This window comes from Mustelus asterias, chromosome 2 (assembly GCF_964213995.1).
Source record: "Mustelus asterias chromosome 2, sMusAst1.hap1.1, whole genome shotgun sequence".
Classification (NCBI taxonomy): domain Eukaryota; kingdom Metazoa; phylum Chordata; class Chondrichthyes; order Carcharhiniformes; family Triakidae; genus Mustelus; species Mustelus asterias.
Genome location: NC_135802.1, coordinates 64,250,006 through 64,273,722, shown reverse-complemented (window position 1 = coordinate 64,273,722; position 23,717 = coordinate 64,250,006). Strand labels below are relative to the sequence as shown.

The 23,717-nt window shown below is 42.2% G+C and overlaps 1 protein-coding gene across 1 annotated transcript in view; it reads right to left on the bottom strand.

Moving 5' to 3' along the window:
* Positions 1–23,717, bottom strand: part of LOC144508500 (contactin-associated protein-like 2) — a 1,535,312-nt gene that overhangs the window by 1,176,406 nt on the left and 335,189 nt on the right. The window contains exon 4 of the mRNA XM_078236477.1: positions 5,830–6,023. Coding sequence (XP_078092603.1) covers positions 5,830–6,023 — 194 coding nt within the window. The remainder of the gene's footprint in view (positions 1–5,829; positions 6,024–23,717) is intronic.

Sequence of the window (23,717 nt, the reverse complement as noted above, 5' to 3'; positions counted from 1 at the left end):
TGGGCCGAATGGCCTCCTTCTGCACTGTAGGGTTTCTATGATTTCTATGAACCTCCTTGAATGGTTGTGAACAGAAAAAACTCACCATCTTCATTATTTTGTTTTGCAAGCATGTTCTTGAGTTGGTTGGTACGTGACCTCAGACTTTTCTATCTTTTTCCCGAAGGAAGAGAAAATGTCCGGGGTGTGTGGGGTCCTTAATTATGCTGGCTGCTTTGTCTTTGCAGCTGGAAGTGTAGACAGAGTCAATGGATGGGAGGCTGGTTTGTATGATGGATTGGGCTACATTCACAGCCTTTTGTAGTGCCTTGCGGTCTTGGGCAGAGCAGGAGCCATACCAAGCCGGCTTCAGTGCAGATTGCACCAAAATCAGCCCAAGCTTTAAGCGTGGATCTACAGCTTCTTTACTCATTTGCATCCACAGTTATGATCAATCTAGTTTAGCAAGCCAGTACTGTTGTAATATAACTTTAAGGGATAGCAGCATGACATCACTCGAAGGGAAGTGTGTCATGCAATCCAGTTTTATTTTCACTTATTCTTTTGAACAGGGCTCACACATATACACACACAGTTCTGCTGCTAATATCTTTAAGATTTCTTCCTATGTATAGCTGATTTAATGTACCTCATCTAAAAAAACGAACCCACAACATGCTTATCCAATCCTTCTGAGCGATTGGTACCTTTACATCATTATAACACAACAGATATTCTATAGATGTTTTCGATCTGAATTCAGTAAACCAATAAAATCCACAGCAGGATTAAACATGTGACAAAGCATCAGTACTCACAATGAACATAGTTTAACAAAACAAATCTTTTAAAGACATATAAGTACATACAAATGTGTGATCCAAAAGTTTTATAAAATTTATATTGGAAAGTAAAGATCATCAGAAGTATTAGATCTAAATTTAGTCACCTCTTGAAAATAAAATATAATTTAGTGCATATATGACTGGATATTTTTTATAGATATATTCATTCAACATAGATTTTTTTTACAAGACATGTAGCTGTATATAGATTGCAAGGAATTGCTTCATAAATTCTTCCACTTGGGCAATAAACTTCAAGTTTGAAAAACTGATTAAGCACATAATGAAACATAGAAACATATTTATATACTGACATGTTAAACAGCACACAACTAATTTTTATATGAGGCCACACTGAACTCAAACAGGGAGTGAGAAGGGCAAAAAGGGGTCACAAAATGTCCTTGGCAGACAGGATTAAGGAGAATCCTAAGGCATTTTATACATATGTTAGGAACAAGAGGGTTGTTAGGGAAAGAATCAGATCTCTCAGGGACAAAGGAGGGGTATTATGCTTGGAACCAAAGAAAGTAGGTGAGATCCTAAACGAATACTTTGCATCAGTTTTCACAAAGGAGAGGGACATGTTGACTGGGAGTGTCTCAGAGAGATGTGTTGACCCGTTAGAAAAAATCTCAATTACAAGGGAGGAAGTGTTAGGTTTTTTAGGAAACATTAAGACAGACAAATCCCCAGGGCCGGATGGCATCTATCCTAGCCTCCTCAGGGAGGCAAGAGATGAAATTGCTGGGCCTCTAACAGAAATCTTTGTTTCTTCACTGGACACAAGTGAGGTCCCAGAGGATTGGAGGATAGCAAATGTGGTCCCGTTATTTAAGAAGGGTAGCAAGGATAACCCGGGTAATTATAGGCTGGTGAGCTTGACGTCCGTGGCGGGGATATTGTTGGAGAAGATTCTTAGAGATAGGATATATGTGCATTTAGAACTGAATAATCTCATTAGCGATAATCAGCATGGTTTTGTACGAGGGAGGTCATGCCTCACAAATTTGGTTGAGTTTTTTGAGGAGGTGACAAAAATGATTGCCGAGGGAAGGGCCTTGGATGTCGTCTATATGGATTTTAGTAAAGCGTTTGACAAGGTCCTTCATGGCAGGCTGGTGCAAAAGTTTAAATCTCACGAGATAAAAGGTGAGCTAGCTAGATGGGTGGAGAATTGGCTTAGCCATAGAAGACAGAGGGTAGCAGTGGAGGGGTCTTTTTCCGGTTGGAGGTCTGTGACTAGTGGAGTTCCGCAGGGCTCTGTACTGGGACCTCTGCTGTTTGTGATATATATAAATGATTTGGAGGAAGATGTAGCTGGTGTGATCAGTAAGTTTGCGGACGGCACGAAGATTGCTGGAGTTGCGGATAGTGATGAACATTGTCAGAGAATACAGCAGGATATAGATAGGCTGGAACATTGGGCGGAGAAATGGCAGATGGAATTTAATCCAGATAAATGCGAAATGATGCATTTTGGTAGATCTAATGTAAGGGGGAGCTATACGATAAATAGCAGAGCCATCAGGAGTATAGACACACAGAGGGACCTGGGTGTGCAAGTCCACAGATCCTTAAAGGTGGCAGCACAGGTGGAGAGGGTGGTGAAGAAGGCATATGGCATGCTTGCCTTTATTGGACGGGGCATAGAATATAAAAGTTGGCATATGATGTTGCGGCTGTATAGAACTTTGGTTAGGCCACATTTGGAATACTGCGTCCAGTTCTGGTCGCCACACTACCAGAAGGACGTGGAGGCTTTGGAGAGAGTACAGAAAAGGTTTACCAAGATGTTGCCTGGTATGGAGGGTCTTAGTTATGAGGAGAGATTGGGTAAACTGGGGATGTTCTCCCTGGAAAGACGGAGGATAAGGGGCGACCTAATAGAGGTGTATAAAATTATGAAGGGCATAGATAGGGTGAACAGTGGGAAGCTTTTTCCCAGGTCGGAGGTGACGAACACAAGGGGTCACAGGTTCAAGGTGAGGGGGGCAAGGTTCAACACAGATGTCAGGGGGACGTATTTTACACAGAGGGTGGTGGGGGCCTGGCATGCACTCCCAAGCAAGGTGATTGAGGCGGACACGCTGGGATCGTTTAAGACTTATCTAGATAGCCACATGAACAGACTGGGAATAGAGGGATACAAACAAATGGTGTAGTTGGGCACATGAGCGGCGCAGGCTTGGAGGGCCGAAGGGCCTGTTCCTGTGCTTATTGTTCTTTGATACATATGTCTTTGTAAATGTATCCTGTCTGAGGAACCACAATGCTGACAGTATCTGGAACATTAACTGAACTCTGAAAGTAGAAAGAAACTTAAGCAAGGAGTAAGGAGGGCTAAAAGGGGTCACGAAAAAGCATTGGCCAGCAGGATTAAGGAAAATCTCAAGGCTTTTTATACTTATATAAAGAGCAAGAGGGTTGCCAGAGAGAGGGTTGCCCCACTCAAGGACAAGGGAGGGAATCTATGCGTGGAGCCAGAGGAAATGGGCGAGGTATTAAATGAGTACTTTGCGTCAGTATTCACCAAAGAGAAGGACTTGATGGATGATGAGTCTGGGAAACGATGTGTAGATAGTTTGAGTCATGTCGAGATCAAAAAGGAGGAGTTATTGGGATTCTTGAGAAACATTAAGGTAGACAAGTCCCCAGGGCCTGATGGGATATATCCCAGAATACTGAGAGAGGCAAGGGAGGAAATTGAAAGAAATCTTTGTATCCTCACTGGCTACCAAATAAACCTGTTGGACTTTAACCTGGTGTTGTGAGACTTCTTACTGTGCTTACCCCAGTCCAACGCCAGCATCTCCACATTACAGGGAGGTCCCAGAGGACTGGAGAATAGCCAATGTTGTTCCTTTGTTTAAGAAGGGTAGCAAGAATAATCCAGATAATTACTGGCCAGTGATCCTTACATCAGTGGTAAGGAAATTATTGGAGAGGGATTTCGAGACAGGATTTATTCACACTTGGAAATAAGTGGACGCATTAGTGAGAGGCAACATGGTTTTGTGTCTCACGAACTTGATCGAGTTTTTCGAGGAAGTGACGAAGATGATTGATGAGGGTAGGGCAGTGGATGTTGTCTACATGGACTTCAGTAAGGCCTTTGACAAGGTCCCTCATGGCAGACTGGTGCAGAAGGTGAAGTTGCATGGGATCAGAGGTGAGCTGGCAAGATGGATACAAAACTGACTCAGTCAAAGAAGACAGAGGGTAGCAGTGGAAGGGTGCATTTCTGAATGGAGGGCTATGACAAGTGGCATTCCTCAGGTATCAGTGCTGGGACCTTTGCTGTTTGTAATATATATAAATGATTTGGAGGAAAATGTAACTGGTTTTATTAGTAAGTTTGCGGACGACACAAAGGTTGGTGGATTTGCGGATAGTGATGAGGACCATCAGAGGATACAGCAGGATATAGATCAGTTGGAGACTTGGGCAGAGAGATGGCAGATGGAGTTTAATCTGGACAAATGTGAGGTAATGCATTTTGGAAGGTCTAATACAGATAGGAAATATACAGTAAATGGCAGAACCCTTAAGAGTATTGATAGGCAAAGGGACCTGGGTGTACAGGTACACAGGTCACTGAAAGTGGCAACGCAGGTGGAGAAGGTAGTCAAGAAGGCATACGGCATGCTTGCCTTCATCGGCTGGGGCATTGAGTTTAAAAATTGGCAAGTCATGTTGCAGCTTTAATGAACCTTAGTGAGGCCGCACTTGGAACATAGTGTTCAATTCTGGTCGCCACACTACCAGGATGTGGAGGCTTTGGACAGGGTACAGAAAAGATTTACCAGGATGTTGCCTGGTATGGAGGGCATTAGCTATGAGGAGAGGTTGGGGAAACTTGGTTTGTTCTCACTGGAATGACGGAGGTTGAGGGGCGACCTGATAGAAGTCTACAAGATTATGAGAAGCATGGACAGAGTGGATAGTCAGAAGCTTTTTCCTCGGGTGAAAGAATCAATTACTAGGGGGCATAGGTTTAAGGTGTGAGGGGCAAGGTTTAAAGGAGATGTACGAGCCAAATATTTTACACAGAGGGTGGTCAGTGCCTGGAACTCGCTGCTGGGGGAGGTAATGGAAGCGGATATGGTAGTGGCTTTTAAGGGGCATCTTGACAAATACATGAATAGGATGGGAATAGAGGGATATGGTCCCTGGAAGGGTAGGGGGTTTTAGTTAAGTTGGGCAGCATGGTCAGTGAAGGCTTAGAGGGCCGAAGGGCCTGTTCCTGTGCTGTAATTTTCTTTGTTCTTTGTTCTGTAGGGATAAAATAGCCAGCCTTGTTTTTGCTTTGTTTGGGTGTGCCGATAGCCTATGTTATGACCAGAGAGAAGGACATAACAGTTAACCAACTTGAACATCTGACCTTATATTTATAATGCTTGTGAAGCTTAAGAAAAAAGAAAGAAATTGTGCTAATAGTTGTATGTATACTGTCTGGATCTCAAGTAGCAGTATATGTGGAAGGCAACAACTAACGAACACACAGCACAATAGGTGCTGATATTTCAAACCAGCTTCTATAAAGTGTGAAATTTTAAATGTTTCCATCATTGCTAATACTACCTTAGACTAATAGACATTATATTTATTGTTGTCCCTCTTTCTAGTGTGATTCTGATCTCTTGATTATTTAATACAGTTGGCAGCGCAGTCTCACAGTAATGTAAATAATCATGATCCTTTGATCCTAATTTAAGCAATACTCTCTGTTTTATGAATATATTTAGACCATCAATTCTTTAGTGTGTGCATTAATCAGGTTCTGAAAAACACTTTTTGTCTACAAAAACAAATACTCTTTTTGATATACGTGCTTAATGCGTAAAAGAAACCCAGTTGTTTGCTTGGATGCTGCTGTGGCTTGTAATTCATTCCAGACTAATACAATGCTTTAAAATCACCTGAATATTTCCCATTGTGCTTTAGTTTACAAAGACATGGTTTGCAGCTTTGAAACTAAAACATTAACTCAGTTAGTACGTACCCAGATGTTGCCATCCTGATGGTATGGTTTCCAGTTCCGCCCTTTATCACTGTAAAGTAGTCTGTACTGTGTCACCCAGTCCGAGCTGCTGTACCTGCCTTGGGTCGCTACAGCCGTGACCTGTTTCCTGTTCCCAAAATCCATCTGCAACCACTGATAATGATCAGAATCCAGTGGGGACCAGCCACCGGCACCTAAACAGCGTGGGGGGTGGGGGGGAAATAATGCAAAAAATCAATGCATTTTCACAAGATTATTTCTGGCAGACAAATTAGTCATCAGCAGATATAGCTGTTAACTATTACACGTATCTATTATGTTGAACCAACCATTCTCACCTAAATATGAAATTTGCACATTTCTTCACATCCCTTACTGAGTTTCTGTGTTGAATTACTGCTCATGGGTAAACAACATGGTTGAAAGCCCTGATCCTGTATTGTAGTTTCTGTGTATTTTTTCGTAAAAATACCACGATAGTCAAATGAATATTATTTTGAGGCTTTCAGCTGGTGTCTTTTTTCTTTTACACTGGGCTGGATTTTGCTGGGTTGGGCATTTGATGACATGCTCATCAGCTAAATCTTTTCTGGCACCCTTCAACTTGACAATATTGTATGGCTGAAGCAATTAGGAGTATGCCCGTATGAAGGGAATGGTGAAATATCTGGAAGTACATCCTGATAACAGAATGGTGAAATATCTGGATATAGATCCTGATAATGGAATGGTGGAATATCTGGATATAGATCCTAATAATGGAGTTGGAACCAGAATTTGGCCATGTAGTCATAAGTGTACAAGGCGTAATCTCCAAATCTTTATCTGGGTGAGTTTCAGCAATGAAGCTATCTCTTTACTTGTTAACTTAAGGATCCTGGCTGGCTTATTTCTTGCACCGAGCTATAGACAGTTAAATATATATTAAATTGGCAATAACACCTCTCTTTTAAATTCAAGTTCTGCTGTAACCAACTCAGGAGTGGGACAAAGACAGGAATCACTCCTGCTAACCTGGTTAAAACAGTAAGAACAGCAATTCCCTGCTTTAAAATACATTAGTGGCTTAGTTTGTTTTTTACCATGGTGGAATCTGAACTCATGCATTCAGTTCATTAGCCAGGCCACTTCAGTAACAATGCCATTTTGCAATGTTCGAATGTGCTGTATAAAATCCTAAAGTTGATTAATGGAAGTGTTGATTCTAATTGGAACAGACCACAACATTTGATGCATTTTTTCACATCCAATTGCATTTTTGAGGTCATGGATTCTGGGACCAATGTGGAAAATTACCCAGGTATGCCCTATCCACAAAAAGCAGGAAAAATCCAAATCAGCAAATTACAGCACATAGTCTACTCTCAATCATCAGGAAAGTGATGGAGGTGTTGTCAACAGTGCTATCAAGCAGTACTTATACAGCAATTACCTGCTCACTGAAGCTCAATTTGGTTTCTACCAGCGTCACTCAATTCCAGACCTCATTACAGTCTAAGTCCAAACATGGACAAAAATGCTGAATTCCAGAGGTTGGAGCATCTGCCTTTGGTATCAAAGCAGCATTTGGTTGAGTGTGGGATCATGGAGCCCTAGCAAAATTGAAATCAGTGGGAATCAGGGAGAAGACACTTTACTGGTTGGAGTCAAAGCTAGCACAAAGGAAATGGTTGTGGTTGTTGGAGACCAATAATCTCAGCCTGAGGACATACATCACTGTTGGATTTCCTCAGGATCGTGCTTTTTGCCAACCTTCAGCTGCTCTGTCAATGAACTTCCTTCCAGCATAAACTCAAATGAAGGGACATTTGCTGATGATTGCACAGTGTTCATTAACAACTCCTCTTGCATGCAGTAAGAGCAGGAACAACATTCAATCTTGGGCTGATAAGTAGAAACTAATATGTGCCACAAAAGTGCCAAGCGATGACTGTCTCAAAAAGAGAAAGTCTAACCACCTATCCTGTCCTTAAATGCCATTGTCATTGCTGAATACTGCGCAATCAACATCATTGACATCACCAGTGATCAAAAATTTAACTGGACCAGCCACACTAAGGCTACAAGAGCAGCTCAAAGGCTGGGAATTCTGTGGTGAGTAACTCACCTCTTGACTCCCCAAAGTCTATCCACTATCTATAAAGTACAAGTTATGAATGTGAAGGAAAGCTTTCTGCTTGCCTGAATGAGTGCAGTTCTAACAATGCTCAAGAAGTTTGACTCCATTCAGGACAAAGCTGCCCATTTGTTTAGCACCCCATCCACCAACTTAAACGTTCACTCTCTCCACCACCAGTGAACATTGTCAACAACATAGACCACATGAAAGATGCACCGCAGCAATTTAGTGAGGGTCCTTTGACAGCACGTTCCAAATCCACAGCCTTTACCACCTAGAAGAACAAGGGCAGCAGTTGCATGCAAACACTACCACTGGCAAGTTCCCCTCAAAGTCACATACCATCCTGACTTGGAACGACATCAATGTCCCTTCACTGTCACTGGGTAAAAAATCTGGAAGCCCCTTCACAAAAGCACTGTGGGTGTACTTACACCACATGGATTGCAGCGGTCCAAGAAGGCAACTCGCCGTCATCTCAAAAGAGCAACAACTGCTTTTGCCAGTGATGCCCACATCGTATGAACAAATGAAGAAATCTTTAAAGATCACATTCCCAAGCATCATAATCTTCATGACCACAAATGGCAGTTTCTTTGGCGCACTGTCACCCTTAATCACCCATTTAGACATATAGGGCTGGATTTTATGACCTCGTTGGGGCGAGGCTCGTTAAATCCCACCCGAGGCCAACGGAGAATTCCGTTGTGCGAGCCCAGTAAAATTCCGACCATATTGTCAATCTTCCACTTCAGTGGTGCAAATTCCTAACATTTTAACCTAATTGTATCCTACGATCACCATTGTCTTACGGACTGCAGTAGATTCATGTGGCCCACCATGATCTTCTCAAGGGAACTAGGATAGGCAATATATGTGACCTTGGAGGAATACCAAAATGCTAGTGAAAAAAATCTCTCCTGCCATTTACCTTTACAGTGCGGAGAGCTAAATAATGTGGTCACATATAAATTATTTACACTGTCAACAAATAGAAGAATACTAAAGACAAGGACATAAAGCTTTATTTAAAAGCGAATGCAATTTAAAATATTGAGATGAGCTCTCTTATGAATAATTTATACAAGCAGCAGAGAAAGAAAGAATTTGCCTTTACATAGAGCTTTGGTCTAGATTCTCCAGTCAGCTGTGCACATTGATGCTGTCCCCAAAGATTCCTGTGACCCAACCCTTTTGCGATTTTTCAACCGAGAATTCTAATCCCAACTGAAGCATCGATGGGTCAGTGCAGACATCCATGGGGAAGACCGTCAAGCACAGGAAAAGACTGACAAAAAGACGACACACCTCTTTTTACAACATTAACCATATTCAGGAAGGTTTTAAAGGTCTTAAGGCTTTCAATGGATGAGTGAGTGACTGAGTAAATGAGTGAGTGAGTGAGTAAGTACTTGGGCGAATGAGTGTGCAAGAGTGAGAGTGCCAGAGTGAGTGTGACAGTGTGAGTGTGTGAGTGTGTGAGAGTGAGTGAGTCAGTATGAGATCAAGTCAGGGGTAGTTGGGTGAGGGGCAGTCGAGTTGGGGATAGATGAGTTGGGTCAGGAGATAGTCAAGTGGGGTGGGGGGGCACTAAAGTCAGTTCAGGTTGGGACAGTAGTTGGGTTTGTTTGTACTCTCAGTTCAGTTATGCTGACTATTCAGAGCTCGACCAGGTATTAACCAGCGTAACATTTCCATGGTAAGAATGGAGGTAAATCCAGTCTGACACTAAAACCAGTGTCAGAGACATTCGTGGAGAGCATAGGGAAATGAAAATTGACCTAATATAAGTTCAAAATTTCCAGGCAATTTCAGTGCATGTGTGTGTCATGACTTCTGTCCAAAGATGTGTGGGTTAGGTGCATTGGCCATGCTAAATTGCCCCTAGTGTCCCGGGATGTGTAGGTTAGAGGGATTAGCAGGGTAAATTTGTGGGATTACGGGGATAGGGCCTAGGTGGATTGTTGTCAGTGCAGACTCGATGGGCCAAATGGCCTCCTTCTGCACTGAAGGGATTCTATGAATTCCCTGACATGCATCGTCCAATTTAAGTCTAATCTCCGATAACACGGGTACCAGAAGATTTGAGTCATATTGTGCTCTTGGCATGTCTCACACGATTTTACAACCGATGAAGCACTTCCGAATTGTAGGCAATTTGTACTCAAAATGGTCACACTTGGGAATGACTAAATGATCTCTTTTTGCTGGAGGGAGGACACTTGTTCTCTCTAGGAGAAAGTAACCTCCTTCCAATAGTGCCTGGGAATCTTTTATGACTCTCTGAACACAGATGATTTAGTGTGACATCAAAGACTTTCAACTTCAGCAAGGTGTAGAAGTGGCAGCATCCACTTAGGCACCCATCACACAATCTGTCCAATTCTCCTTTCCAGTGAGTTCAGTATAATGGGCAGCCAATGAAGACAAAACCAAGAGCATTATACCACTGCTAATTTGAATGTTGAACTAATGATTCCTGCCAATGCTACGCACCTTCAACACTGAACTTAAATGTCAGCTGAAATAACGTGCTCATGTTTACAGTGGAGATGAATCAACTTGACATCTGTGTAGCACCCAGAACAGACCTGTTCAAACAAGCATTGAACTCCATTAGCAATTTTCAGTACAGTGAATTAATTTGCTTCATTTGTGTCCAGCTCCATCGTCTTTAATTATTAATGCTTATTAATGTTTTTAACAAACTGTTTAATGTGTTTGGGTAAATTCCTGTTTTCACAATTTTAACACATCAACGAGCTTTAGGTAAGAAGGTTAATGGTGGTTTTAATATTGCACAGAAGTTCATGCAAGTACATTAACCAGTATTCGAAAAAGAAGAGGAAATTCAACATGTAGATGTTGAATTTCAGAAAATCTAAACAAATCATAGCCACTGTGTTTACTAATTTAGTTACATTCTCAAAGAATTGCTGAGCTCACAAAGCATGACTTATTTGGCAGGATTTTCTGACAAATTTTAGGACTCCCAATGTTAGAAGCTCATACTTGTCAGGATCCAGAGCTCTATTCCTGGAAGCAGTCTGCTAAGTTGCTGGCTCCATGTTCACCGCCCAAGAGCTCCTCATGCTCTTGGCCCAATTTGAGGGATGGCAGCTCTTAAGCCTTAGCAAGAGAGGTCGAAGACTTTGAGGCAGACTGACAGGCCTAATTAGGCAGGTAGGTAGGCAGCACCACCTGAGACAGGTAGGAGACCTCAAAGCGGAAGCGTCCATGGAGTTGTTAAACTAAATAATTATTTTAGAGTAGGTTAGGTGGCACGCTCCTGGGATCAGAAGAACAACCCTCCATTTGAATTGTTGGATACAGTCTTTGAAACCCACAGTTCCTTCTTTCAACTAACAGGGTATCTCCAGTGGTAGCCCCAGGGTGCCAGCTGGCAGCCTCCACATGCAAAGTTGGCAATCTGCAATTGTGAAGCCCTTGGGAAACTTTCCCAGGGGACGGGATTGTTTCAGTGTGCCATCCCAATTTGACTCCCCCCACCCCCTTTTCCTCTGCACCATCCCCGCCCCACCCACCCGCCCCCACCATCATTGCCTTCAATATCATCATCACAGGGCCAGGAGAAGTCTGCCTTTTGCTTCTAACACTATGCTATGGAGCAGATAAAATCCCCAATGCTCAGGTTAGAAGTCTCATGTGTACTTTATGCCTTTCTTAATATTAGAAAATTTTAGATACGCAGCACTCTCTTGCAGCTCCCATATTTATTAAACTGTTTTCTCTGACATGCTCCTTTTCACACCCCTCATAACATCAATAAAGTATCAGTTTTCCCCAATCTAATTCATAGTTTAGCTCTCCATTTTATCTACCCAGGGTCTCTTTTCACAATACCAGTTTCCACTTCTAAACACCATCACATCTGGCTCATTTGGCCTTATCCTTCATTACCATAACAAATCTAACGATGCAGTGAATGCCAGACCCAAAGATCCACCCACTCCTGATTACTAATCATTCCTGGCAGACGACTGAATGATAAATCCACTCTGCTTAATATGCATTAGCAATCAGTTACTTATTACCTGTGTGAAATTGCTTTAACTTTCACCCTTCTCTTTCAGTTACCTAGTCCATCTACTTTAGGCTTAAAATATTGAAATTTCCCATGATTATCACATTGAAATTCCCTACAGGTTCCTTTATTTGTCTGAACAATTCACCATTTACCCATTCATCTTGAGACAGCAGTCAATATCAATTGCCAAGTTTTATTTTGTTGCCCTTTTCATTAATTAATTTACAGATTGCTTCTGCCATCTAACCTCGTCTTGTTATTTCCAGTCTTATGTAGCTATTCTGTCACTGCTCAACCATAATGATGCTCCTTTACCTCGCTGAATAGGTCTCTGCTCACAAAAACATTCCATTCATTGACAGCTTCATCTCATTGAACTTCTGCTTGGATGCTGAAAATGTTAATAGCTTTGCTGGCTACACAAACTTTAAAAACTGATCATTTACTCCCAATAATCCTTGTGTTTATAAAACGATATTATAAACACATTTTTCAATTCCCGCTTGCCCCTACTTGAACATAGTATTATACTTGTACTCCTCTCTCTGTAGAATCCAATTTCATCTCTCAACCAGTAATAACCACTTGTTTATCTTTCTTTGTCAAGGTCCTACAATATATATTGCGATCAATGTCAAAAATGTCCCAAGGCAATCACAAAATCATAGATAAGTAACATATCAGCAGGGGTGAACCCAAGCTTGGTTAAAGAAGTGGGTTTTAAAAGGGATCTTAAAAGAAATAGAGGAAGCAAGAGGAGGATTCATGAAGGAGCAACAGATGAAGATAAGGATGGAATTTTCCCATCCTGCCACCATGTGAATTGTAGCGGACAGGACACCGACCATGCAAAGGTCCGTTGATCTCGAGCGGGATTTTCAGGCCTTAGGGCGAGCGTCTTTGGAAAATCCCGCCAGGGTCAACAATGGTGAAACAAAGAAAGGAGATAGATATACAAGTGATGAGAGTCAGGACAAAAAGCTCAAACACAGTTTGAAGGTAGTTACAGAAATCAAAAAAAGTGAGGCCATAACTTGATTCAAACATAAGAATGGATATTTTAAATTAGAGGCTTTGAGAAATACATAGAACATAGAACAGTACAGCACAGAACAGGCCCTTCGGCCCACGGTGTTGTGCCGAGCTTTATCTGAAACCAAGATCAAGCTATCCCACTCCCTATCATCCTGGTGTGCTCCATGTGCCTATCCAATAACCGCTTAAATGTTCCTAAAGTGTCTGACTCCACTATCACTGCAGGCAGTCCATTCCACACCCCAACCACTCTCTGCGGAAAGAACCTACCTCTGATATCCTTCCTGTATCTCCCACCATGAACCCTATAGTTATGCCCCCTTGTAATAGCTCCATCCACCCGAGGAAATAGTCTTTGAACCTTCACTCTATTTATCCCCTTCATCATTTTATAAACCTCTATTAAGTCTCCCCTCAGCCTCCTCCGCTCCAGAGGGAACAGCCCTAGCTCCCTCAACCTTTCCTCATAAGACCTACCCTCCAAACCAGGCAGCATCCTGGTAAATCTCCTCTGCACTCTTTCCAGCGCTTCCACATCCTTCTTATAGTGAGGTGACCAGAACTGCACACAATATTCCAAATGTGGTCTCACCAAGGTCCTGTACAGTTGCAGCATAACCCCACGGCTCTTAAACTCCAACTCCCTGTTAATAAAAGCTAACACACTATAGGCCTTCTTCACTGCTCTATCCACTTGAGTGGCAACCTTTAGAGATCTATGGATATGGACCCCAAGATCTCTCTGTTCCTCCACAGTCTTCAGAACCCTACCTTTGACCCTGTAATCCACATTTAAATTAGTCCTACCAAAATGAATCACCTCACATTTATCAGGGTTAAACTCCATTTGCCATTTTTCAGCCCAGCTTTGCATCCTATCTATGTCTCTTTGCAGCTTACAACAGCCCTCCACCTCATCCACTACTCCACCAATCTTGGTGTCATCAGCAAATTTACTGATCCACCCTTCAGCCCCCTCCTCTAAGTCATTAATAAAAATCACAAAGAGCAGAGGACCAAGCACTGATCCCTGTGGCACTCCGCTAGCAACCTGCCTCCAATCCGAGAATTTTCCATCCACCACCACCCTCTGTCTTCGATCAGATAGCCAGTTACCTATCCAATCAGCCAACTTTCCCTCTATCCCACACCTCCTCACTTTCACATAAGCCGACCATGGAGGACCTTATCAAACGCCTTACTAAAATCCATGTATATGACATCAACTGCCCTACCTTCATCAACACACTTAGTTACCTCCTCAAAAAATTCAATCAAATTTGTGAGGCACGACTTGCCCTTCACGAATCCGTGCTGACTATCCCAGATTAATCTGCATCTTTCTAAATGGTCGTAAATCCCATCCCTAAGGCCCTTTTCCATCAATTTACCAACCACCGAAGTAAGACTAACCGGCCTATAATTACCAAGGTCATTTCTATTCCCTTTCTTAAACAGAGGAACAACATTCGCCATTCTCCAGTCCTCTGGCACCATCCCCGTGGACAGCGAGGACCCAAAGATCAAAGCTAAAGGCTCTGCAATCTCATTCCTTGCCTCCCAAAGAATCCTAGGATATATTTCATCAGGCCCAGGGGACTTATCGACCTTCAGTTTATTCAAAACAGCCAGGACATCCTCCCTCCGAACATCTAGAGAGCTTATATATGTCAAGAAGAATTGGTGAGTGGAAGTGGGTGTAGGATAGAGTTGGCTCCAAAGTTTGGGACAAACTAGGGTGTGATTTTACCACCTCGCAGTGCCCTGATAACAAGGTGGCGAGCTGGAAAACTAGCGTGCAACACTAAAAATCTGATTGGTGCCCAGCACCAAATGGTTTTCTATGTTCCCAGCTCCTCTCCAATGGTGCAAACTGCTTCGTGCCCAGAAAGGGTGCAAAACTTATTAGCATGAGATTGACTGGATTTCAATATCATTAGGGAATCCAGCACGCATGCATCCCCACTCCCTGATGCTGCCCACCTCTCCAGTGAGATGTTACACCGGCACAGATCAGTACTGGTCTCCACGAGCAGAGGCCAGGTGCGATGGCCATGCGGGCAGATCGGAGTCCATTGAATCCCCTGGTCGAGGGTATGGCCGGGAAGTGACCATCAGGCACAGCCCACCTGATAGTGCCCACCTGACACACTGGCAGTGCCATACTGGCACTGCCAGTGTGCCAGGGTCAGTGTCAAGGGTGTAGTGGGGAGAGCGGGCTGAATGAGGGTGAGGCCTGTATGGGCGCTATGATGGGGGCACCCAAGTGGGGGCTAGAATGGGAGGCTAAAACAAGGGCTATGGTGGGGGAGCTGGAGAGATCAGGGCACCCTTGCTAAATGGCGTGCAGCGCGCCTGAGAGACCGGCGTGGTTAACCCCATTTTTCTCACCGTTATGACACATAATTTTTTATGGAGAATTCCACCTAATGTTTACAGGGTGTGCAGGAAGAGATGTCTACCAAGAAAATACTGGAGCAGTAGAGTCTGGAGGATAGATTAGCATTTGCGCAGCAGATGGGCTGAGGCTGAGGATTATAATGGGAATATAATTTGTAAATATTTGTCCATTGCCATTTGGTGATGGTTCAATTGAATCACTCAAAATGTTTTTTTGAGACAAATTCCTTGAGTATTTTATTTTCATAGTCAGAAATTGGTGACATTGAAATCAAATTTTAAACAAGGTAAAAAACTATTTTTGTCTTTTGATACACTCATTAAAGTTGTTACTGGAGGAACTCAGTCTCCTAAAAAGCTCTGTTCAAATGTAGCATTTTTGCTCAGGGTAACCGTATTATATTTTCTGAAGGCAGTTTGAGAAAATGCAAACATATACAATTTCTTAGAGCGCATCAATGTAATTAGAGCTGTCCAAATGATGGAATGTTTTTCACGCATTATCTGGCAAAAATCTTTGCGGTTTTGTATTTCAATAAATTTGGAAGACGCATTTTAAAAGATTTATTCAAGTAAATTCCTGAAGAAAGAAATAACTTGCATTTAACTTTCAAAACCTCAGAGCATCTCACAGCCAATAAAGTACATATGAAATGTAGCCGTAGTTACAATGCACTCAAATATGGCAGTCAATTTGTGCTCAGCAAGGTTTCACAAAGAGCAAGAAAAATAAGTCAACAAATATTCTGGGTTCTTTTTTGTGATTTTGGTTGAGGGTTGAATGTTGGCCAAGACACTGAGGCAAGTACCCAACTCCACTTGGAACAATGCTACATGTTCCTGTGACAGCAATTGGGGCCCAAGTTTAATTTATCAGTCTAAAGATTGGTAGAATCCTCATCGACGGCATGTTTCCCAACCCCTCCCCTACATGGGTCGCCAGCATTGAGGCCCTTTCGATGTCCTACATCATGACCTCCGACAAGCCCCCGCCCCCCCCCCTCCACCCCCCCTTTATTATCCACTGAAATGCCAGCTTTAAAAGAAAACAGAGGCTATATTTGACAGTGGCAGGGGAGAGAAAGACAAAAAACACAGGTCACTGACTCAATTGCTTTCATGTTTTGGCTTTATATGGCTTTAAACTATAAATACTTAATAAAAAGCACAGCTGAAACAGAACATGAAAGAGCTATGTCAAAAGAGCTTTGTTCTTCATCAAACTGAGCTCTTTATTGAAAGAAAACGAGTTAAATTTTAAAAAGAAAGAAAATCTCTAATTGCTCTTTTCTTTATACCAACAGGTAATGCATGAACAGATAAGGCATGAACAGGCAATGCATGAACAGATAAGGCACGAACAGGTAATGTATGAACAGGTAATGCATGAACAGATAAGGCATGAACAGGTAATGCATGAACAGGTAATGCATGAACAGGTAATGCATGAACAGGTAATGCATGAACAGGCAATGCTTGTCTTCAGCCAAATCCCTGGAAGGAAACAAAGGAATTAAAATCTCTTCTGTAGAATTTAGATCAATTCATTAAATATTCTAGCTTCCTGTGGATATTCCGAGCAGTGCCGCTATTTAATTGTAAACTGCTGCATGTGCATTTTTGCATTATTAATACAACAAAGAATACATTTTAATCTTCTTTAACATATAAAAGGCCTCCTAAGTTGTAAGAAAGCATAGATGCTGAACCACAGAAGGATACATTAGGAGGCTAATCAAGAATTTGGTCAAAGAGAGTTGTGAAGGAGGAGAAGGATATGAAAAAGTGGAGGGTTTCAGGGAGGGATTTCCAAAGCCAAGGCCAAGATGGTTCCAAGAACTGGGATCAATAGAAAATGTTGCTGAGAAAAAACCCTCTAGCATTGACTTGGCTCTACCTGTCCCGTATAGATCTGACTGCTAGTTTCTGTTCTCATCTTCTCATGCCCCATAAAGGAACACCAGATTCATAACTTTTAAAACATGAACTGCCATCAGTATGGAGGCTCCTGGAACTGACCTTGTTAAAAATCCAAGATTAAAATGCTGCAAAAGATACCCGCCAAGAGTCACCTGACTTGATCTCCGAATTCAAACTGCCACAAAGTATTGAAAGGCTAAATGTCCACATTCCAAGCTAAGGAGGTGTCATTACCCATCTTCTGAGACCACCCAGAAGAGATTTGCTGATCTGAATGGGTCTTTTCAGAAACAAAGATAATGGCCTCCATTCTCTCAAATCGACTCTAAGTGTCCACACCAGCGAGAAAATCAGAGCGTTTCTTGCTGGTGTTGGCAGTGGCTGTGAGATGGGATTCTCCCACCCGAGTAATACAAATTTATGCATCGCGTGAAACACCCCTTCCAGCCTGACAGACAGGCAGCCCCCTCCCTTCACAATGGAAATGATGACCCCCCCCCCCCCCCCAACCCCACCACCCCACCCCCCCGACTGCTGACCAGGGAATCACCACCAATCCCTCATCATTGAGGGGCATCCTTCCATCACCACAGAACGAACAGGTCACTCCCCTCTCCCCTCACCCCTCCCACCCATGACACCACACAGGCATTAGGGTGACCTGACCACCACCTCCCTAACATCAGAGGACTATACATACATCCCCTCCCCCATAAGAGAGATACTCCCTTAATGACCTCCTCCTTTGGAACCCCCTCATGACCCCCAGTGCCAACTTGCATTGACCCCTGGCAGTGACGCTCTTCAAACGTAGTTGTGTTTTTCGGTTCCTCTTTTGTGTAAACATTGTGGTTAGGAACATTGGGGGGGGGGTTACTTGAGATGCATTCAACCGTGAATGGAAAGATAAACACACAAAGCTGAATGCATGCTGCCCAAAAACCATTAAGCTGTCAATCAAAGGTGAGTTAAAAGGACTGGATAAAAATTGAACGGAAACATATGCTTTCAAAAGGTTTGAAGGGATTTCAAAGAGTGTGATCTTTGTATGAAAGCTCAGATATTTCAAATAAATGTGGTTAAAAGAATGGGGTTGAGTGAGCAACTGTGGAATTCCCTCCCACTATTGAAAGTGTTTGACTTCTGTCAGACGGAGGACTTGAAAAGGGTCTTCTTACATCTGCAGCTTTTTAGAGAGAGAAAGGAGAAATCTTTTCTGCTGAATGGAGTACTGCTGTGATTTGGAAGCCTTCCAGATGTCCAATGGGCATGGAGAATAACCCCAAAGTTTTCAAAGTCCACAGACCAGAATGAAGGCTTTGATCAGTGAGATGCCTGAAATCACCATGTCAGGCGCAATCTTCAAGTTTCTCAGGGCTAGAAGGGGCAGTCTAACCACTAGACCCCCATTCTGGGGGAGAGTGCAGAATCAACCCCTTTCCCCAGCCTGAGCCCACCCAAGCCCCAGGACCCTTGGGGGATCCTTCCTCTGCAGCCTTGCAGTGGCAGAGAGCACTTGGGCACTATACTTACCTCCTTGAACCCTCCCTCAGAATCCAACACGTTAAGACCACAATTGTCAGGACCATCACCAAAGTCGACCCAGTGTAGATCCTGCAGGGGAGGCGGGAAAATGGCGGGAGCGATTTGAATCCAGTTTCAAGCTCACTGATTACATTTAAAACAGACCTTTTGTATAACTATTGGAATCCTGCCAGCTCTGGATGGAAACCTGATTGGGGCCAGCATGGCAGCCCGGGAGAATCACAATGGGTAATTCTTTTCAAGCCCAGCAGTAGAACAAACCAGCCTCCTCATAGCAAAGCTACAAAGTAATTAACTTTGTGACCTTCAAGAAGTTTGGCTCTTCAAGAGAATATTGCAATGACTTTGATATAAAATTCAGATATTGAGTTCATTAACTACACTACAACCGCAAAAAAAAACATTTCTTCACCAGCCTTGCACTGTGTGCTTGCCAAGACAAGCCAATTATATGAATTACCAAATTATTATTTTGCTTCTAATTTGTATCCTTACACTTGAGGCAGTTGAAAGGAGGTTTACTTGATCGTTGCTTGAAATGAGTGAATTCTCTTATGAAGAATGGTTGGAAATGCTGGGTTTACTTCTACTGGAGTTTAGAAGAATGAGGGGTGACTTGTTTGAAGTTTAGAAGATCCTGAATGGTTTTGACAAGGTGGACATTGAGAGGATGTTTCTTCTCGTGGGTGAGCCCAGAACTAGAGGCCACGGTTTTAAAATTAGGGTCACCCTTATAGGACAGAGACGTGGAGAAATGTTTTCTATCAAAGGTTCTGAGACTTTGGAAATTAGCTTCAGAACGCAGTGGAAGCGGGATCACTGAATATTTTTAAGGCAAAGGTCGGTAAGATCATCCCCAACTCCTCATCCCCTTCCCACTGCACCGTCCCTTGCAAACGCAGAAGGTACAACATCTGCCCCTTTACCTTCTCACCATTCACGGCCCCAAACACTCCTTTCAGATGAAGAAGCATTTCATTTGGACCTCCTTCAATTCAGTCCACTGTGCCCTCTGCTCCCAAAGTAGACTCCTTTACTTCAGGAAGATTAAACTCAGACTGAGTGACTGTTTTGCACTCTGTAAGCGTGACCCCCAACCTTCCTGTCACTTGTCACTTCAACCCAGTATTTTGCTCTCATGCCCATATATCTATCCTTGGCCTGCTGCAATGTTCCAGTGAAGCCCAGCGCAAAGTGAAGGAGCACTTCCTCATCTTCCACTTAGATGCGTAACAGCATTGAGCTGAACTCAACACTGAATTCAACAACTTTAGACTATGATCGTTCTCTTCTATCTTGACCCCACTTTTTATCCAAACCGTATTTTGTCTCAATGCAAAAACCTCCATCCCCCTTCCCCCATTCGGCTGTTACCTGATCTTTAGTTTTGCTTTCACTGAGCACTGACCTTTCTTCTCCTATTAACACATTCTGCTATCTAAATGTCATGTCATTACCAGTGCCTTCAATAGACCTTTACACTGCCATTAATGTTTTCTCTGTCTTGTGCCTTGCACACTTTTGTTTAAACTTCTCTTAGCTCTCATCTATCATGAACCTTCTATTCTGCTCCACCCTTTTTTTATAGCATGTAATCCATCACATTTCTACCACTCTTTAGGTCTTAAAGAAGACATATGGACTAAAAACATTAACTCTGTTTCTTTCCCCAAAGACGCAGTCTTGTAGATAGATTCTAGTTGGGCAAGGGAATCAAATGTTATCAGGCGTAGATGGGGAATACGGCGCTCAACACAAATAGATTAACCATGGTCTGATTGAATAGTGATGCAGGCTCAAGGGCTCAATGACCTACTTCTCTTATTTTGTATGTTTATAAAAGTGCAATAGTCTCTTTAACCATATTTTCCACGAACAAGTGTGTGTGCATTTGTGTGTGTGTCTGAATGAAGGACGTAGCATTAGATTGTTGTCATGTGCACATGAATAAATAATCCTCTTTATTTTAACCCACAGAAATGCTTGCTGCTGTTTGCCAAATTGTCCATACACTCAGGTGTTAAGAAACACACCTATCTGCCTTTTCAAAAACATGTAATTGCTTAAGTGAAGGGAACTGGGGTGTCAGTTCTCATTCTTATCTATCTGTAACACACTCTTGTAAGTTCAATTGTGCACTTAAACATTATTTTAACTCAAATTTGTGTAAGGGTAAGTTTGGATCTAATGAAAGTCAGGCACCGGAATTCTACCGCCTCACCTGCCAAGGAATCGGAATGGGCGAGGGGTGGACAACAGAAACGAGAATTTCCGGTCTCGCTCAAGTGAGGCCGTAAACTACCGCCAGGTTGTCTGAAAGATGAAATGAATGTTAGTTGCATTAATATTTCCAACGGTAAATTAAATTATTTCCAGGATAGAAATGTCAATAACTCAAGAAAAAGTTTAAAGGAGATGTGAGAGGCAAAGTTTTTTACACAGAGGGTGGTAAGTGCCTGGAATGCGCTGCCAGAGATGGTGGTAGAAGCAGATAAAATAGCAACTTTAAGAGGCATCTTGCAGAAACACAAATAGGCAGGGAATAGAGGGATGCGGACTGTGTAGAGGCAAAAAGTCTTTAGTTTAGAAAGGCATCATGAGTGCAGGCTTGGTAGACTGAAGGGCCTGTTCCCTGTGCTGTACTGCTCTTTGTTCTTTATTGAGAATTTTCAGGATAGATCATGGAATCATAGAACCTTACAGCACAGAAGGAAGACACTCTGCCCATTGTGCCTGTGCTAGCTCTTTGAAAGATACCTGACAGTATGAAATCTCATGAATTAAGCCCGTACTTTGATAAAAACAGTTATTGTTTACCAGGTAAAATATCACCAAAACATTTAAAATTATTTGTTAACTTTCAACCATTATTTCTTCAAAATTATTATCTGTCATCATTGACATGTTTTTCCATTTACCTGGCTGTTTTCTTCAATCACCTTTTCTACTGCACCCTCCTCCCTCCCTGCCATGTGCATGCGTGCAACCTTCAGTCTGTGGTGCCACGACCAGGGTGATTCTGGCACGTGGGCACAATAATGAGTGAAGACGTATAAAAATTAAGCTTCTGACATTCAGTGGCAGGAAACTCTATTGACGGGAGGAGGGGACAATTGCTTCCTGGTTTTATGTTGCCAGCTAACGCATCTAGGCCCTTTTTCGATTTTCCAATTTCACCACCAAACGCACCCATCCCGGTCAAGAACGGAAAATCTCGGCCATTGAGTGAAAGGCAGGTCAAATTAAGATAGACAGCAAAAAAGGCAAAGGGAAAATAAAACAAAAATATAAAATTCTACGTTTTCAAGTTCTTTTAAAGGAGAGTTTTCAAGTTCTTTAAATTAAAACCTGAGTGAATAGAACTCCACACTTGAATAGTTAATTCTCAGCGTTAGAGAGATTGACTGATATTGTCAATTGGTGCTGAGATTGGAATGAACAAGGCTTAATGTTTTGTGTCAGGTCTGTATCTATTGTTTGATAAGGTCAATGAATGCAATGACGAGTTCCTGGTGTTGTTCCTAACATTTTCCTTGCATGTGTCTGGCAACAAACACCATGAGTGGGTTTTTACGGCCCTGTCAGGGTGGGTACACGGTAGGAAAATGCAGCAAACCCTTCAAAGTTCCATTAATTTCAGCAGGACTGGAAGATCCCACCAGCTGGAGGGGTCATAACATTGTGCCCCATGTCGAGTGTTCATCTGGAAGGCCTAAGGCCACACTATGTCTGGAAGAATTTCATTTCATTTCAATTTCACTTAATCATCTGTATGGAAATTCATTTCAGGGATATTTCTCATTTATTAAAAAAATACATATAAATAAATAATATAAAGAAAGAAAATTATCCTATCACTGAGGTCTAAGTTTAATTAAAATATGTATTAAAAACTATTCTACTGTATTCAAATAATCAGTCCGTGAGTCTCACTATGAGTTCACATCCTCACCAGTACAAAGTCCTGTTAAAAGTTTTTGTAGACAAATGAGTTCAGGAATTGATTTGTCCTGCATCTGAGGGATTGTAGCTTTTTCTCTGAAGAAAGGGAGCAATGGTACTTAAACAAGGTGTGATTCTCATTGTTCAGCATACTCTGTCAAAATTCTTCAAGAGTAGATTTCATTTAGCAAGATCTGCTTTACAAATATCTTTCCTGTCTGGTTCAATAATCCCTGCACCTTTAAAAGCTTAGGACCTTCAACTACAGTTGTATGGAAGAGCTTCAGGACTGTAGTATCTACTCAAAAGAATTAATTTTCTGAGGTAGTATAATTGTGCATATCACTTGGCCACCACATATTTTTCCCTCCAATTCAACTATGATCTACTTTGATACCTCAATACTACTTCTGAATACTTAGTAAATATTTCAGTGTCCACATTATGAAATTTCACAGGAACAAAATCATTCTTTGGCTTCTTCCTAAAGTCGCCCGTAAGTTATTTTGTATTGTTTTTGCTCAGCTTAGAGAATTGTTACCACATCATATAACATACTTCTCCAATAAGTTCCTAAAGGAGGATGCGTTGTTGCCTTGCCTTACTTCTGTTCTGGGCAAAGTTTTGGAAAGGATTATAAGAGATAGGATTTATAATCATCTAGAAAGGAATAATTTGATCAGGGACAGTCAACACGGTTTTGTGAAGGGTAGGTCGTGCCTCACAAACCTTATTGAGTTCTTTGAGAAGGTGACCAAAGAGGTGGATGAGGGTAAAGCAGTTGATGTAGTGTATATGGATTTCAGTAAAGCGTTTGATAAGGTTCCCCACGATAAGCTATTGCAGAAAATAGCAGAAAATAGCTATAGCAGGCATAAC